General features: G+C 39.6%; 1 protein-coding gene across 1 annotated transcript in view; it reads right to left on the bottom strand.

Moving 5' to 3' along the window:
• Window positions 1-15,526, bottom strand: part of LOC139546639 (titin-like) — a 185,365-nt gene that overhangs the window by 117,208 nt on the left and 52,631 nt on the right. Inside the window, exons 62-93 of the mRNA XM_071355254.1 lie at window positions 15,116-15,394; window positions 14,708-14,989; window positions 14,298-14,576; window positions 13,910-14,197; window positions 13,507-13,785; window positions 13,107-13,388; window positions 12,725-13,003; window positions 12,309-12,593; window positions 11,863-12,153; window positions 11,415-11,705; window positions 10,341-10,628; window positions 10,109-10,222; window positions 9,693-9,978; window positions 9,407-9,590; window positions 9,149-9,229; window positions 8,757-9,024; window positions 8,373-8,633; window positions 7,700-7,909; window positions 7,514-7,591; window positions 7,389-7,415; window positions 7,200-7,256; window positions 7,052-7,108; window positions 5,028-5,081; window positions 4,551-4,625; window positions 4,006-4,071; window positions 3,653-3,727; window positions 3,336-3,407; window positions 2,394-2,531; window positions 2,030-2,173; window positions 1,679-1,789; window positions 1,259-1,351; window positions 623-832 (exon numbers count right to left, since the gene is read on the bottom strand). Of these exons, the coding sequence (XP_071211355.1) occupies window positions 623-832; window positions 1,259-1,351; window positions 1,679-1,789; window positions 2,030-2,173; window positions 2,394-2,531; window positions 3,336-3,407; window positions 3,653-3,727; window positions 4,006-4,071; window positions 4,551-4,625; window positions 5,028-5,081; window positions 7,052-7,108; window positions 7,200-7,256; window positions 7,389-7,415; window positions 7,514-7,591; window positions 7,700-7,909; window positions 8,373-8,633; window positions 8,757-9,024; window positions 9,149-9,229; window positions 9,407-9,590; window positions 9,693-9,978; window positions 10,109-10,222; window positions 10,341-10,628; window positions 11,415-11,705; window positions 11,863-12,153; window positions 12,309-12,593; window positions 12,725-13,003; window positions 13,107-13,388; window positions 13,507-13,785; window positions 13,910-14,197; window positions 14,298-14,576; window positions 14,708-14,989; window positions 15,116-15,394 (5,784 nt within the window). The remainder of the gene's footprint in view (window positions 1-622; window positions 833-1,258; window positions 1,352-1,678; window positions 1,790-2,029; window positions 2,174-2,393; window positions 2,532-3,335; window positions 3,408-3,652; window positions 3,728-4,005; window positions 4,072-4,550; window positions 4,626-5,027; window positions 5,082-7,051; window positions 7,109-7,199; window positions 7,257-7,388; window positions 7,416-7,513; window positions 7,592-7,699; window positions 7,910-8,372; window positions 8,634-8,756; window positions 9,025-9,148; window positions 9,230-9,406; window positions 9,591-9,692; window positions 9,979-10,108; window positions 10,223-10,340; window positions 10,629-11,414; window positions 11,706-11,862; window positions 12,154-12,308; window positions 12,594-12,724; window positions 13,004-13,106; window positions 13,389-13,506; window positions 13,786-13,909; window positions 14,198-14,297; window positions 14,577-14,707; window positions 14,990-15,115; window positions 15,395-15,526) is intronic.

The following is a 15,526-nucleotide window of genomic DNA, read 5'->3' as shown; positions in this document are numbered from 1 at the left end:
GTTTGGCTGGTAAATCTGCCTCTAGATCAGACCTAATTTCAACAGCACTTCTTTCCTTTGGTTTCGGTGTAGTAAAAACCTTAGTAGCTCTATCTTTCCTCTTGGAAACCTCACTAAGAGATGGTTCATGTTTCATATCTGACTTTTTATCTTTTTGGACAGATACTTTTTCTGGAAGGATATCTTTTGTTGTCACTGAAATCTTCTGTTGGAATGTCGATGTAGTGCTATTGTCCAATATATCACCTTTGTTCTCATATGACACCTCTTCATATTCATACCCCACTTCTTCATACTGAAATACTTCTTCTATTGGAGGAGCTCTCTCCATCGTGTCGGAAACCTCCCACAACTCGTGAGTTTTCGAAGATCTCTTTTTCTCAGCCATCTGAAGACTAGAAGTCACTTGAAGTTCTAAAGATGTTTTTAAGAGTTCCCACCAAATGGAGGTCGCAAGAGATTAACGACAAAACACAACATAAAGACAAACATTGGGTTAAAAAAAAACACAGATAAAAGAAAGTAGTACTGGCATGCCATTATGCACCTGATATCTACATTTGGAGGTGAAATAAGATTTTAATAAATTGAACACCACTAACATAGAGCACATTTAGAATACCTGTGTCTGGCGGAGTTCCTTTTCTTTGTGGTATAACTTCTATTTCTGAAGTTGGAACTTTCTTTTCTTCTTCCATCTCCTTTTTAGGTTTAGTAACAGGTACCTTTTCAGTAGGTTTTTTCTCAGGTACCCTCTCAACAGGTACCTTTTCAGTAGGTTTTTTCTCAGCTACCCTCTCAACAGGTACAGGCTTTTGTTTGGGCTCCATTACTTGAAGCACATACAAGACACGCATAAGACATTGGCAACACAGAAGAGTGACAAAAGGGTTGTTGCATAACACAACAAATCTGACAAACAGAGAATGTCACGTGGCGACGCATGCAACACTTTACTTCAAACATATTGTCAACATAGTCACAAACATAACATGACCCATATCTAAAACAGTCTTAACAACTTATGATAAACTATAAGTCTAATATCATGTCATATTGTAACATCATTAAGTCAGCTTCATGATGATAGTTAAAGTGCTACCCTTGTGTCTAGATTGTCAAACAGACGGAAAACTGAGGAAAAAGGAGAGCCGGAATATGGTAAACTTAAGACAAAGAATAGTTCAAGAAGACTCTTAAGACATCACAGTAAACAGTATGTACGGTACAGTACATAAGTTAGTGCATAAATCCCTACCTTTTTGCGGTGTATCTTCCTTTGGCGTCACAATAACTGATTCAGGCTTTCTGGCAACCTTAAGAGGTTCTGGTTTTCTTTCTTCCACAGGAACTTAAAAGACCATTTAAGTTTGTTAAAAACATGCATATACAATGAAGATATTCAAGAAAGCCATTTCAAACACAGACATTGCACAAGTCACACTCTATTGAGTGGTAAGACTGTATGACGATGATTATGACGAGACAAAATTAAGCAACTGGTGAAAATACTTTTCAGTTGTGCATAAACATTTCAAAAGACAAACTCTGTGACGTAGAAGCTAGACGATACCAAATGTGAACATAGACAAGACATAGATGTTCAAAGCTGGGGTTGGTTAGAAGAAAGCCATTAAACATTAACGGGAGAAGCATTGACAACCTATATTGTGTGTACCTTGTTCTGGCACAGGTTGCAAATGAGGCTCTATGTCCTCTCTGTCCACTTTTTGAGGGATGGTAGCTGGTCTCTGCGGAGTTACCTCCTGTCTTTTTTGTGCTTCTGGCACTTCAAAGAATATGCACATTATCAGTAATATACAATGTGCTGTGATGAAAGCACAACAAACAGACATAAAATTGACAAAGAAAACAACAAATACGGATTCCAAATACGTGACATTACATAGTCTTAAACTTTGTAATGACACAGACAGACAAAGATGGACTGACAAACAGAAGAGTATAAAGAGCATACAAGTTGTTAAAAGACTCAGAAAGCTGCCTCTCTTTTGAGAGATACTGATACCTTGTGGTGATGGGACCTTCTTTGCAGCAGGAGTAGGCTCTGGCTCCTTTGGAGAAGGAGTAGATGCAGTCTCTGGCCTTTTAACTGCCGCTGGCATTTCTGATTCTGGTTTTGAAGCCTCTGGTTTCTTAGCTTTCTCAGGAACTTAAAGTAACATGCACTTTGATTTAGAATTCACATACCAAGGTAATAATTACACTACATACAGATATGACACAAAGTAAAAATGTACTTCTATGTTAGAAGCTATATAAACATAATAATATATAATATACATATATAATATACATACAATTACACAAAGGAGAGGTGACATTAGAGAGGGGGATAAATACTCCACAAAACAAGACATGACAGGAAATACCTTTGGATGGTGGACACTCTGGTTTCTTTATAGGTGCACCCTTCGGTTCAGGTTCAACCTTAGCCACAGGTGAAACTTTAGGCTCTGGTTTTGGCTCAGCTTTTGGCTCCGCAACATGGGGTGCAGCTTGAGGGACATCTTCAGGTAATACAGACATCAACATTAGAAACTATGGGCTATCAAGAAAAACCGAGTACAAGAGTGAAAGCCATAAAAGCATGGGACAAGAGTATGATTGAGACAACTCCTCTAAACTCAATGCACAAAGTGACAGAAGTGAACAAACTTGGTCACACAGGCTTATTCACACAGAATCCTTTGGGATAATAACATGCAGTGTTAGAAAGTGCTACATAGATGATGTAGAAACTTTGAAATAGACAGACAAGAGACTGACAAGTGTCACGCCCTGATCTGTTTCACCTGTCTTTGTGCTTGTCTCCACCCCTCTCCAGGTGTCGCCCATCTTATTTATACCTGTGTTCTCAGTTTGTCTGTTGCCAGTTCGTTTTGTTCGTAGAACCTACCAGCGTTTTGTTTCCCTGCTCCCGCCTGTTCCTTGCTCCTGTTTTCTAGTTTCCCGGTTCAGAACGTTCTGCCTGGCCTGACCCTGCCTGTCGTCCTGTACCTTTGCCCCACTACTCTGGATTACCGACCTCTGCCTGACCTGACCCTGAGCCCGCCTGTTGTTCCGGTGCCTTACATCCTCTCTGGATTATTGACCCCTGCTTGCCTTGACCTGTCATTTGCCTGCCCCTGTTTAAAGAATAAACTTTCTTCAACACTGTCTGCACCTGGGTCATACCTTAAAACGTGATAACAAGAAGATATGGTATTAAGAGACAGACAACTGAAAATATTCAGGACAGAGACTCAACATCATAAGAGCTACAACAGCAGCAGTAGGAGCATTTCTGAAGCACATGGGAAAATGCAGTATACCTTTCTTTAATGGAACCTGTTCAGGTTTCTCAGCTGGCTTATGGAAAGGTGCCTTTGCTTCTTCATGTTCTTCTAAGAAATTGAAAGTGAGCAATTACATACACCAAAATAAAAGAGCACAATATTGGCTATATGCAAATAAACACAAAATAATTACGGACACTAAGTTGAAGAAAACAAGGTTCACGTCCAACAACCACCAAAACAATCAATTAAAATAAACAAATTCACAGATTTAGTTAAAAGAAAATTAAGAATACATGACAAATATGACAAGATCGTTAGACAAGCACATCATTTCTGATTTAAGACTATACCTTTTGGAGAGGGAAGTTTCTCTGGGACAACCTCTGCAGTTATCTTCTCCTCCACTGTCTTTTTGGCTTCAGGTACTTGGAAATATCATCACAGTAAGTACTAGTTATCACTGAGTTAATGTGCAGGGACAAATATAATTAATCTTATAATGTAATTTACAGTAGTGGACATTGGTTACTTTACACAGAAAAACAGTCAAGCAAAAGTAGAATATATATAGTAAATACCCTTCTTTTCAATTTTTTTAATTTTTTTTACAAGAGAGACATACTTGGGTAAGTATGTACACACATGTACACACATCAACCAGATCAACACAAAAGATCATTTAGAAATGCAGATATTTAGATACCTTTATGTGGTACTGCTGCCTCAGCTGGTTTAGCCTTCTCCTCGGGTTTCTTGTGCACTTCAGAAACTTTAAAGACACTCATTGTGTTAGCCAATGTAGCAAAGCACTATCTACTGTGGACATCCATGCATTCGCATGTAAGGTACTTGCCAAAGAAGCACATATATTATGGAAGACAATACAGACAAACACATAAGCCACTATGCGTGATCAACTTAAGAGCAAAGAATCAAATATCATAAATACTGAAAGTACAAACCAAGTTAAACTAAGCAAGACATGGAAAGAAACTGAGCATGACATGGCAGGGAAAACCTTTGACGCGGTTAAAAGAAAAGCAAGCTTTAAACAGAGTTTCATAAATGACTAATGAACAAAGATCATGAACTTCTTTTGCCAAAACATTGCCGACTATGTACATCACATAAAAAAAGAAGCCGTTAAAGAGTTTACCAATTGACACATGAACAAGACTATGAACATGTTTCCAACTTTGCCATAACATTGCTGTAAGCCAAGACAGACAAAAGTTGGTATTTTAATACCTTTTTGTGGCATTTCCTCCCTCATTCCAACCTTCTTACTCTGGACGGACTCCTCCTCAACAGGTACTCTCGGGGCTGATAAGACAATGAGAATATATTAGTACAATTGTTCAACAAGGCACATTAGTTAAGGATAGAGGTTTACGGTTATAACACAAATATCGACACAGAAATGTAATAACTTCTGTGGGACAACAAAGGAGAGAGAAAGACGTGTGATTTGTGACCGTGTTCCGCACACACAAACACACGCTAGCACACTACGGTACTACAAAGAGTAGGAGCCCATACATTCTGTTTCAAGATATTTTCAAAGAGTGGCTCAAACATACAAAGACAGACAAGGATGCTTTTATGCACCACACATGTTAATACCAATGTGGCTCAAGGTGGAACGTTAAAGATGAACTGTTTGGTCACTTGAGTTAGCTGCTAGCAGACATAAACTGCAATGGTAACATCTATTCTAAGGGATACCTGTGGTTGTAGAGATTTTCTGTACTACTGTCTCTTCTGTCCAGCTTTCATACTCTAATAAAGAGTAACAATGAAAAAAAAAGTTGTTTAGATGAGCAGTGGGAAATGCTGGAATATTGGTTAGGTCGTGTTACAATACTGAATAATCTTTTTAGGTGTACAAACTTGTCTAAACATGTTCAAATGAAATTGGTTAAATTGATCGTGGTTATTATTGACTGAAATGTTAGGTCATGTAACTAAGTTGTACAAACACGTACAGATGTAGGATCTTAATTTGAGCCAGTTTGCTACAGGCAGAAAATAATCGTGCAGCAACAGGAAATGTGAATTATTATGTGGATTATAATTCATGGACAATTTTGTTGGGGTTGATACATTTTCGTAAGGAAAAATCAAGTCTGAAATTACAAAGTGGAAATTACAAATTTCAGAGGCCTTTTTAAACCTCAAATACACTACAAGTTTCACATTTCCTGGGTAATAAACTCAGCAAAAAAAGAAATGTCCCTTTTTCAGGACCCTGTCTTTCAAAGATAATTCGTGGAAATCCAAATAATCCAGATCTTCGTTGTAAAGGGGTTAAACGCTGTTTCCCATGCTTGTTCAATGAACCATAAACAATTAATGAACATGCACCTGTGGAACGGTCGTTAAGACACTAACAGCTTACAGACGGTAGGCAATTAAGGTCACAGTTATGAAAACTTAGGACACTAAAGAGGCCTTTCTACTGACTCTGAAAAACACTAAAAGAAAGATGCCCAGGGTCCCTGCTCATCTGCGTGAGCGTGCCTTAGGCATGCTGCAAGGAGGCATGAGGACTGCAGATGTGGCCAGGGCAATAAATTGCAATGTCTGTACTGTGAGACGCCTAAGACAGCGCTACAGTGAGACAGGACGAACAGCTGATCGTCCTCGCAGTGGCAGACCACGTGTAACAACACCTGCACCGGATCGGTACAGCCGAACATCACACCTGCGGGACAGGTACAGGATGGCAACAACAACTGCCCGAGTTACACCAGGAACGCACAATCCCTCCATCAGTGCTCTGGCAAAAAGTTATCTTCACTGACGAGTTGCAGTTTTGTCTCACCAGGGGTGATGGTCAGATTCGCGTTTATCGTCGAAGGAATGAGCGTTACACCAAGGCCTGTACTCTGGAGAGGGATCGATTTGGAGGTGGAGGGTCCGTCATGGTCTGGGGCGGTGTGTCACAGCATCATCGGATTGAGCTTGTTGTCATTGCAGGCAATCTCAATGCTGTGCGTTACAGGGAAGACATCCTCCTCCCTCATGTGGTACCCTTCCTGCAGGCTCATCCTGACATGACCCTCCAGCATGACAATGCCACCAGCCATACTGCTAGTTCTGTGCATGATTTCCTGCAAGACAGGAATGTCAGTGTTCTGCCATGGCCAGCCAAGAGCCCGGATCTCGATCCCATTGTGCACGTCTGGTACCTGTTGGATCGGAGGGTGAGGGCTAGGGCCATTCCCCCCAGAAATGTCCAGGAACTTGCAGGTGCCTTGGTGGAAGAGTGGGGTAACATCTCACAGCAAGAACTGGCAACTCTGGTGCAGTCCATGAGGAGGAGATGCACTGCAGTACTGGTGGCCACACCAGATACTGACTGTTACTTTTGACCCCCCCCCCCCCGCCCCCTTTGTTCAGGGACACATTATTCAATTTCTGTTAGTCACATGTCTGTGGAACTTGTTCGGTTTATGTCTCAGTTGTTGAATCTTGTTATGTTCATACAAATATTTACACATGTTAAGTTTGTTGAAAATAAACGCAGTTGGCAGTGAGAGGACGTTTATTTTTTTGCTGAGTTTATGCAAAAGCGTGAATAATCGTGAAAACATGGAGATAGTTAAATTGATGATGGTGATAGTTACTATTAATATGATGTAAATCTTGCACAATAATCAAACGTTAGTGAATGATTTTATGATGATTATAAGGGATTTGATGGTGATGGAAAGACGCTTAATAAAAAAGAATGCAAGGCCATATACCTCTCATTTCCACCTCTCTCATCTCCATCTCTTCTTCATAATAGTATTCAGAAGATTCTTTAAAAAAACATATAGATGTTGAGTTCTCATATTAATTAGGTTAGTTTAGATTTATATAATTAATGCCAATCTTATGTCCCATTCTTACCTTTTAGAGTAACTGAAGATGGCATATCAGGGATTCGTATTGATGAATCAGGGACATCTAAAGGATGTTGAATTTGGTTTAAATATCAAAGATACAGTATATATAAAATAAGTTATATATTTAAGATAAGTTGACTAGGAATTGTGATACATTTGAGAGAGGTTGTGTGGCTAGAAATGAAATACTTACCATGGGGTACCCCTGCTAATTCAATTTCTGTGAAAAAGGAAGATGAAATATTAAAAACTGAATTAAGGCCACTATGAGATACAGACAGCTGGAAAACAAAAACAAATGCTAACAACTATACCGACCTTTGTCTGAAAGATAAAGCTCAGCTGTGCTTTTAGCTTCCCCTCTGGGCTCCAACCTCACAATGACAGAGTAAACGCCTAAAGGATTAGTCATGAAGATGATTTAATAATCCATTCTGATATATTCATCTGGGTAACGAGAATAAAGAAATCCATAAAATGCTTGTTTGACGCAACTCTACACACCTTCATCTTCATTGGTTACATTGCAGATGATCATAAAATGTCTTCTGCCTTCGCTTCTGAAGTTATACTTTGGGCACTCTCTGAGTTCCCAAGTGTCTTTGTACCATGTAACGATGGCATTGTCGAAAGACACCTCGCATTCGAAGGTGGCTGCTTGGCGTTCGCCCACCACAATGTTCTGTATACGTTTGGTGAAGTGAATTTGTTCAGCTAAAACAGATAACATGTGGTGATAAATTTAGTTCAATTTGAATATTTCTGGCTATTCTCATAATTCAAACTCATTGTGCAAATTCAAGTCAAATTGGACAATGGAGAATAGATATGCAGTTAGAAGTGTTCAACAGCTCATGATGGATGATTCAATAGGATGAAAGTAGAGACAAAAAGTCAAAAGACAAGAAAGAAAGACAGAGAAATGTTGGTTTGTGGCAAAGTTCCAAGACCAACAAGTGTAAGAAAGTAGAACAAAAGTTATCAGAGAGTTCCAGGAAGAAAAAGAGTATGTCAAATCAAAAGTGCAAAAAAGAGTGAGAAAAAATAGATATAAAGATTAGTGACAAAATGAGTGATGAAGAAAAAAAGAGGTTAGTTTGGGGTGATCTTCTCCACTCTACAACATGATAGGAGATGCAACAGCAACCAATTATTATATGGTTTAATCTATACAAACCTTCAACCCATAGATCTGCAGTTGATTCAAGGTTGTCATATCTGCAGGTATAGCGTCCGTGGTCTTCTGGTCGGAGGTCTTTAATCGACAGCCTCTGAATCTTGTTGACCACCTCATGCGAGTATCTGCCCTTCATTTCTAAAAGCTTTCCATTCTTAAACCACTGTGTTTTGACATTAGGGATAGAAAACTGGCAAGACAGTGTACATGTTTGCCCCTCCTTACACGCAACTTCCTCCAGATGTTTCTCAACCTCAGGCTCTGTAAAGACACAAAGAACAAATATGCATGTTGATCAGTATTTACAGATACAGTATAAAGGACTAAAATCAATAACATTCATCTAAGTACAGAATAAACAAATGCAGAACCATAGATACCCACCGATAACAGTCAATTTGGCACTGGAGATATGTGGGCCACATACAACACGGTAGTTGCCCTGGTCTTTGGTTTGACACTGCTTGATCTTCAGAATGTGACGGTCACCAACAATGTTGATTTCGTATTTGTCATTGTTGTCAAGCTTCTGAGTTCCCTTGTACCAGGACAGGGTGATCTCTGGAAAGTTGATCTTGATGTCACACTCAAAGGTGGCAACCTTGTTGGTGACTGTAGATTGATCTGTTATGTCCTTATTCACGGTGACAGGCTGCAAACAAATAAAGAAGACATGTGCTTAGACATTCATGTAAATAAATATGCATATAATACATGATAATTACTGCTGTTGTCATTGGCAGACATTTCATTGTGGTAGCTAATGAGGAACCTACCTCAGTACGTTCCATTCTCTTTTGCAAATCAGCCACAAGAGCAGCCAAATCCTCGTCCGATTCTCTCTCTCTCTCCGGTTCCTAAATCACATCAAAACACAAAGCAGAACTAGTTATAGTGTGGCCATCATTTCTTTAAAAAAGCAACAAAATTCTGTATTGTATGACTAATATTAAGTAAATTAAACTGTTGTGTTCTGAAATAAAGACTAAGCCATTAAATTCAAATGAATACAACTTTATGTTAAATTAATTTACCGGTCTTCCACTTTCTTCTGCTTTCTCCCTCTTCAGCTGCTCAATGGCCTGAAGAAGTCCACGGTAGTCAGTAATTCCATACATGCGGGCGTATTTCTCATACTCCTTAGGGTCCACATTTCTGAGCAACTCTACAATGTCAATGTCTTTCTCTTCCTGGGGACTCTTCTGCTTAGATGGAGTTCTGTGGAGGAAGAAAAATAGAAGGCATGGCAAATATTATTTGTACAGTTTCTTGTGGAATGTGAAAGGTAGAGACACAATTGTCAAAGAGAGATTCACTTACTTCTTCAGTTTAGCTCTGAAGTCTCCCTCAACTCCGACCACCTCTTTCCTTTCCTCAACATGCATGTCGGTGTTGCATTCTATTTCTCCAGCTTTGTTAGTTGCGACACATCTGTACTGTCCGGAGTCAGACTTTGTTATTTCTCTGATCTCTAACTTGGCATCTGGGCCTTTCTGCTCAATAGTGATGCGACCACCATGAGTGATCTGCCTCCACTTGCCCTTCATCCATTTCACGTTAGGAATGGGATCACCTCCAACCTTGGCGATGAACGCTGCAGTGCCCTCTGTAAAGGAATGCAACATATTGAAGACATCACTTACTATGGACATTTTAGATTATCCAATGATTAAACAATGTGGGTTGTCAATTGAATAATAATTATATGCTTCTAAATCTCTTTTCATCACACTTACTCTCGGCTACATGGCAAGGCTTGGGCTCCTCGATGAAGAACAAGTTGTCCAGTTTCTTTACTGGTGCTGCTGTTGATTCCTCTTCAGCGGGTTTAGGTGCTGCTTTGGATTTCTCTGCAATAAAGCAGAATTCAAGAAGTCTGTTATAAAAACCATAATCATTCATTCATGATAGCTGATTCCACAAGTTATTGAATATGACTTGAATCAAAATATGGTCCAGAAGATGTACCTTTGATAGTCACTTTGGCCTTGCAGAATTCACTACCAGCTTCATTGGTTGCCTTGCAGAGATAGTCCCCTGCATCATTCTTTGATACGCGCATGACCTCCAAAGAGGCAACGTCATCTGCAAAAATTATTTTAGTGCTGGAAGTGTTTTTCAAGTCTTTTCTGTCCTTCATCCACTGAATCTTCATAGGAGGGGATCCATGGACATGACAGTTAAGATGCAGGTTCTCTCCCTCGGTCAGCGTGACAGGTTTGAGAGCGGGGTCAAATGTAGGGGGCTTCTTGTGTTCTGGAAAAATAGGGAAGAGTCATGGAAAAACATACATGGGACACTGTTAGGAATTTTATGAATAATGACTAAACAATGTTTACATTTAGATAAAACTATAACTAATTGAACTCGACCCTGTATTATTATTATATCTGATTAATAATGTTAATTCATAAGGAAGGGATTATGTAGCATGAACAAGGAGTAATTAAAACATAATAAACACCATTCCAACTTAGTTGGAGAGGTATGTGGTGTGGGTTATAAAGTAAGCCAAAAGGATCGTTAAACTATGGTTGAACCGACTCAACTTAGCCCTGAGATGTTTAGATAAGGCAGTGAGTAACTTTTTAGGTCTTCCATTATCTCGAGCTGTCTGCTAAAGTGGTAATAAATTATAGTGAACCTTCTGGAAATCTTAGTGATATTGTGTGTCATGTGTGTGCGCTGGTGAGTTGGAATGAACTTTTGAACCTGTTTTATCTTGGTCAAGAGGAGGAGCTTTATTCTGTAACCAATGACGTCATATTTTGTATATAAACTGTTGTTTGTGGTTAAATGGGAGCGCTCTCACGAGAATAAATACTATTATCTAATTTTAATAAGACTGGACCCTGTTTTATGTTAATAAGTATCTTACAAATTCTTAGAAATAGACAGATTGATTTTAATTAATGAGTACATAAAGGAATTATAAAATTCCCCTAACAGACACACAGTAGAAATGCATACACAAGTTATGTACATCTCGTTTTCTATGGAGAAACACAACAAAATAAACAAGTAATAATAATATGGACCTACCAGTTATGGTAACTGTCACTTCGCAAGAGGCAGTGCCAGCTTCATTGGTGGCTTTGCAGGTATACCTGCCACAGTCTGAGACTTCGGAGCTCTTGATACACAACACAGCCACATTGCTCTTGAAGGACATGTCATAGTCATCAGAGCTGTGCCTCTCAATGTCATCTTTGTACCAATTGATGGTCATGGGCTGAGAACCAGACAAACGTGCCTCAATTTTCACCATCTTTCCCTCTGTATCCTCAAGGGTCTCTGTGGGCTTTTTGGTGAAGGTAGGTGGGATTTTGCGCTCTGAAAATAAATACAAAAGCATGAATGGTTTCTGAAACAAGTTTGCAGTGGTCATGTTAGGTGTCACGTAAGCAAACAAAGTACTATACCAAAAATGTCTCTCAAGAAACTAAAATGTCTCTCAAGTACTAAAATTGGGTGCCAGTGGGCCAAATACCTTTGACAGTAATTTCAGTGGAACAAGAGTCCTTTCCAATGTCATTAGTGGCATGGCAAAAGTAGCGGCCAGAGTCTGCTTTAGCTGCTTTCAATATAGTAAGGTGTGGGGTGTTATCCACGCAGGACATCTTGTAATTTCCCCCTGATCGAATATCTTTGTGATCCTTTGACCAAGTGACTTTTATTGGCAAAGATCCAGTCGTGTGGCATTCCAATTCCACACTATCACCCACTGAAATGTCCACCATGGGTGACAGCTTTTTATCAAAGACAGGGGGATATCTTGGCTCTGAAAGTTAAATGATGGGAAAGAGGTGGAACATACAGCATACTTTGAAATGAAAGCATTGACATTGTACAATATGACATGGTACTAATACAGAACGTGCACTGTCTCTCAGTCAGCAAGCAAAAAACGACTTCTTTGAAGAAAAACCGACCGACCTTGAAGAGTGAGTTTGGCTCTGCAGGATGCAGTCCCAACGCTGTTGGTAGCAACACAAGTGTATTCCCCAGAGTGTCTCATTTCACCTCTGGTTATTTTAAGGGCAGCAGTGTTATCATCATAACTCATGGTATAGTCGGTGGATTTCAGAGTTTCACCGTCTTTAAGCCAAGAGACCTCAATGGGCGAGGAGCCTGCCACGCGGCACTCAAATTTGACTTCCATTCCCTCAGTCTGTTGAAGACTGGTTATTTTCTTGGGGAAGGTAGGTGGAGTTTTTGCCTCTGAAAATAGGATAGTTCAAACAAACAATATAATACTAGTCGTTAATTTCAGAAACAATGATGCAGAGTCAAAACGGAATATCTCCAGATTAAAAAGAGAACATTCCTAAATAAAAGATGGCGGGCATCACCTTGGACAGAGAGGCGGCAAGTGGATGAGGCTGATCCTATGTTGTTTTCTGCTTTGCATGTGTATTCACCAATATCAGCCTTGGCTGCTTTGCTCAGTTTCAAGCAAGCAACTCCTTTGGAATATTCTATTTTGCAAGTAGGGCTGGATCTCACTTTTCCGTCAGCCTTAAACCAAGCCACCTTTATTTCAGGGGTTCCGCCCACATGGCATTTCAAACAAACTGCATCACCAGCAGTCACTTCCATTGGCTCCAAATGATCAATGAAATGAGGTGGTTCTAAAGTGACAGATATAAACCGTTAAATCAGAAACATGCACATCAGATATATACAGTATAGGACAATCCCAATACATTACCAGATCAATTTAGGTAAACTAACCTAAGATGGACACTTGTGCTTTGCAGGTATCCTTTCCAGCATCATTAGAAACCTCACAAGCGTATTCCCCACTTGCTTCCTTATCATCGGTGTTTAAACACTCCAGGATGCAGGAGGTCTCAGTGGTAGTGACATTGTGCTTATAAGAAGAATATAGCTGTTTTCCGTCCTTATACCAGGTGACAAATATCTTTGGGGTTCCAGAGTATGTGCACTCAAGTACCAATGATTTCCCTTTTTCAACAGAGTGGTCCTTCAGCTTCTTAACAAAGCACGCAGGTTCTGAGTTAAATCATACAGAAGTTTGTTAGTCCACATACTGATTAATTTTGTCATTTTGTTTTAATTCTGTTAATAAAAATCTGTAATAATACATTTTAAAATTATATTATTGACCAACCTTTCACAGACAGGTTAACCGGGCAACTTTCCTTTCCAGCATCATTAATAATCTGGCATGTATACTCTCCAGCGTGGGATTTGTCAATTTTGAATAGCTCCATAGTAGCTGTACTGTCCCGCAGAGCAATTTCATAGCCTTTTCCAGACAAAATTTCCTTGGTGCCTCTGAACCACTTCAGTTTCAGTGGGGCACTTCCTTTGACAATTGCTGAGAACAAAACATTTGTGCCAGGCATTGCTTCCAATGGCTGAGGTGGCATCACGAAAGAAGGAGGTTCTAAATACAAAAAAGACATACTTTTAGCTTGCCGACATCTGACATTAAATCAGTTACTTCACAAAGCAATAGTCATTATGAAGCCCAAATGGGTACTGTAGTTTCAAACCTCCGATTTACTGACCTTTCACAATGAAAGAGGCACTGGTCTCATTGGTTCCTGCCTTGTTTACAGCTTTGCATATATACACTCCAGAGTCTGACAACTTAAGAGTGGGCACTTTGAGCGTGCAGGTGTTGTCACTGAATGTAATCTCATAGTTTGGGCCAGTTTTGATCTCCTCTCCATCATGGTACCAAGTAATGGTGAAAGGTGCGGAACCAGAGACTTTGCAGTCCATTTCACCAGCTTTTCCAACAATAGGTTGATAATCCTTCAATTTCCTTGTAAATGTTGGAGGTATAGTTTTATCTGTTATAGAAGGACATGGTTAGTAACCAGTGCATTAGGAAAAACACTAGGCAATTAGGCAAATGTCATATTATACTGTGTATAGGAAGTGGCCACCAACCTAGTACAGTGAGGTTTAATTTGGTGAGATCACTGCCAACCTCATTTTTGACCTCAAATGTATATTCTCCTGTGTCAATTTTTTCTGCAGACAAAACTTTCAAGCTGGAGATCATCTTTGAGAATGAGATTTTGTACTTCTGTCCAGAGGAGAGCTCGACTCCATCCTTAAACCATTTTGGTTTCAGCTCTGGTGTCCCCGACACTTTGACTTCTAGAGCTGCAATATCACCTGCAGTCACACTGAAAGACTCTGGTCTCTCCACAACTTTAGCTGGTTCTGAAAATAAAGAACATGAAAAGAGGTGTGCTTACAGAAACTGAATAATAAAAAAAAGCTATGACTGGGGGGAAAACTAAGCGAATTAAGAAAGAAAATTGAATTAAGAGAGAACATTGAAATGTACAAACCTAATACAGTCAAGTTAGCAAAACATTCCACAACTCCGGCATCATTTCTGAGTTGGCAGGTGTATTTGCCCATTGTCAGTAAATCTGCTTTAAAGACTTTAAGAGTGACCTGGTTGTTGTCAAAGGTAATTTTCCGGTTGTCACCATCTCTGAGAATGTGATCCTTATCCTGTACCCAAGACGCGGTCATTGGCTGAGAGCCTTTGACAGTGGCCGTCAGGGTGACTTCTTCACCCAATATGCATGTCATATTCGACAATTTCTTCACAAACGTTGGTGGTTCTGAGAGAGGACAAACACGGAGAGGAGAAAAAAAACATCATGAGGGAGTAGTTCATGGTTAAAAGCTGGAACGTCAATTATCAAAATAAAATAAAAAATACCCACAGACGATGCAATTCTACTAACCTCTGAGTTTAATTGTAGTATGGCATGTTTCATATCCTACACTGTTTGATGCCTTGCACTCATACTCTCCAACATCTGAGGCTTCCAATCCAATCATATGAAGAGTGGCAGAGGTACCCTCATTCACCATCTTATATTTCCTACTTTCTTTTAGTGGTGTTTTGTCTTTGGACCAGGTAATCTCAAAGGGTTCTGTGCCAATTATCTCACAGTGTAGGCTAGCATCCTTTCCTTTCATTCCTTCAATTGGCTGAGGTACTTTGAGGAAAGATGGTGGGTCTACAAAACATTGAGAATCGTTAAGAAGCAGCTCTCTTTGTTACATGCAGCAAAGCTTCAAATTCATACTGACGTAATACCACCAACAGACACTATACTAATACTAGATTATTATGGAATATATCATGTAAT

Source organism: Salvelinus alpinus, chromosome 20, assembly GCF_045679555.1.
Source record: "Salvelinus alpinus chromosome 20, SLU_Salpinus.1, whole genome shotgun sequence".
Classification (NCBI taxonomy): Eukaryota; Metazoa; Chordata; class Actinopteri; order Salmoniformes; family Salmonidae; genus Salvelinus; species Salvelinus alpinus.
The sequence above is the reverse complement of the archived record's forward strand: the minus strand, read 5'-3'. Positions and strand labels throughout refer to the sequence as shown.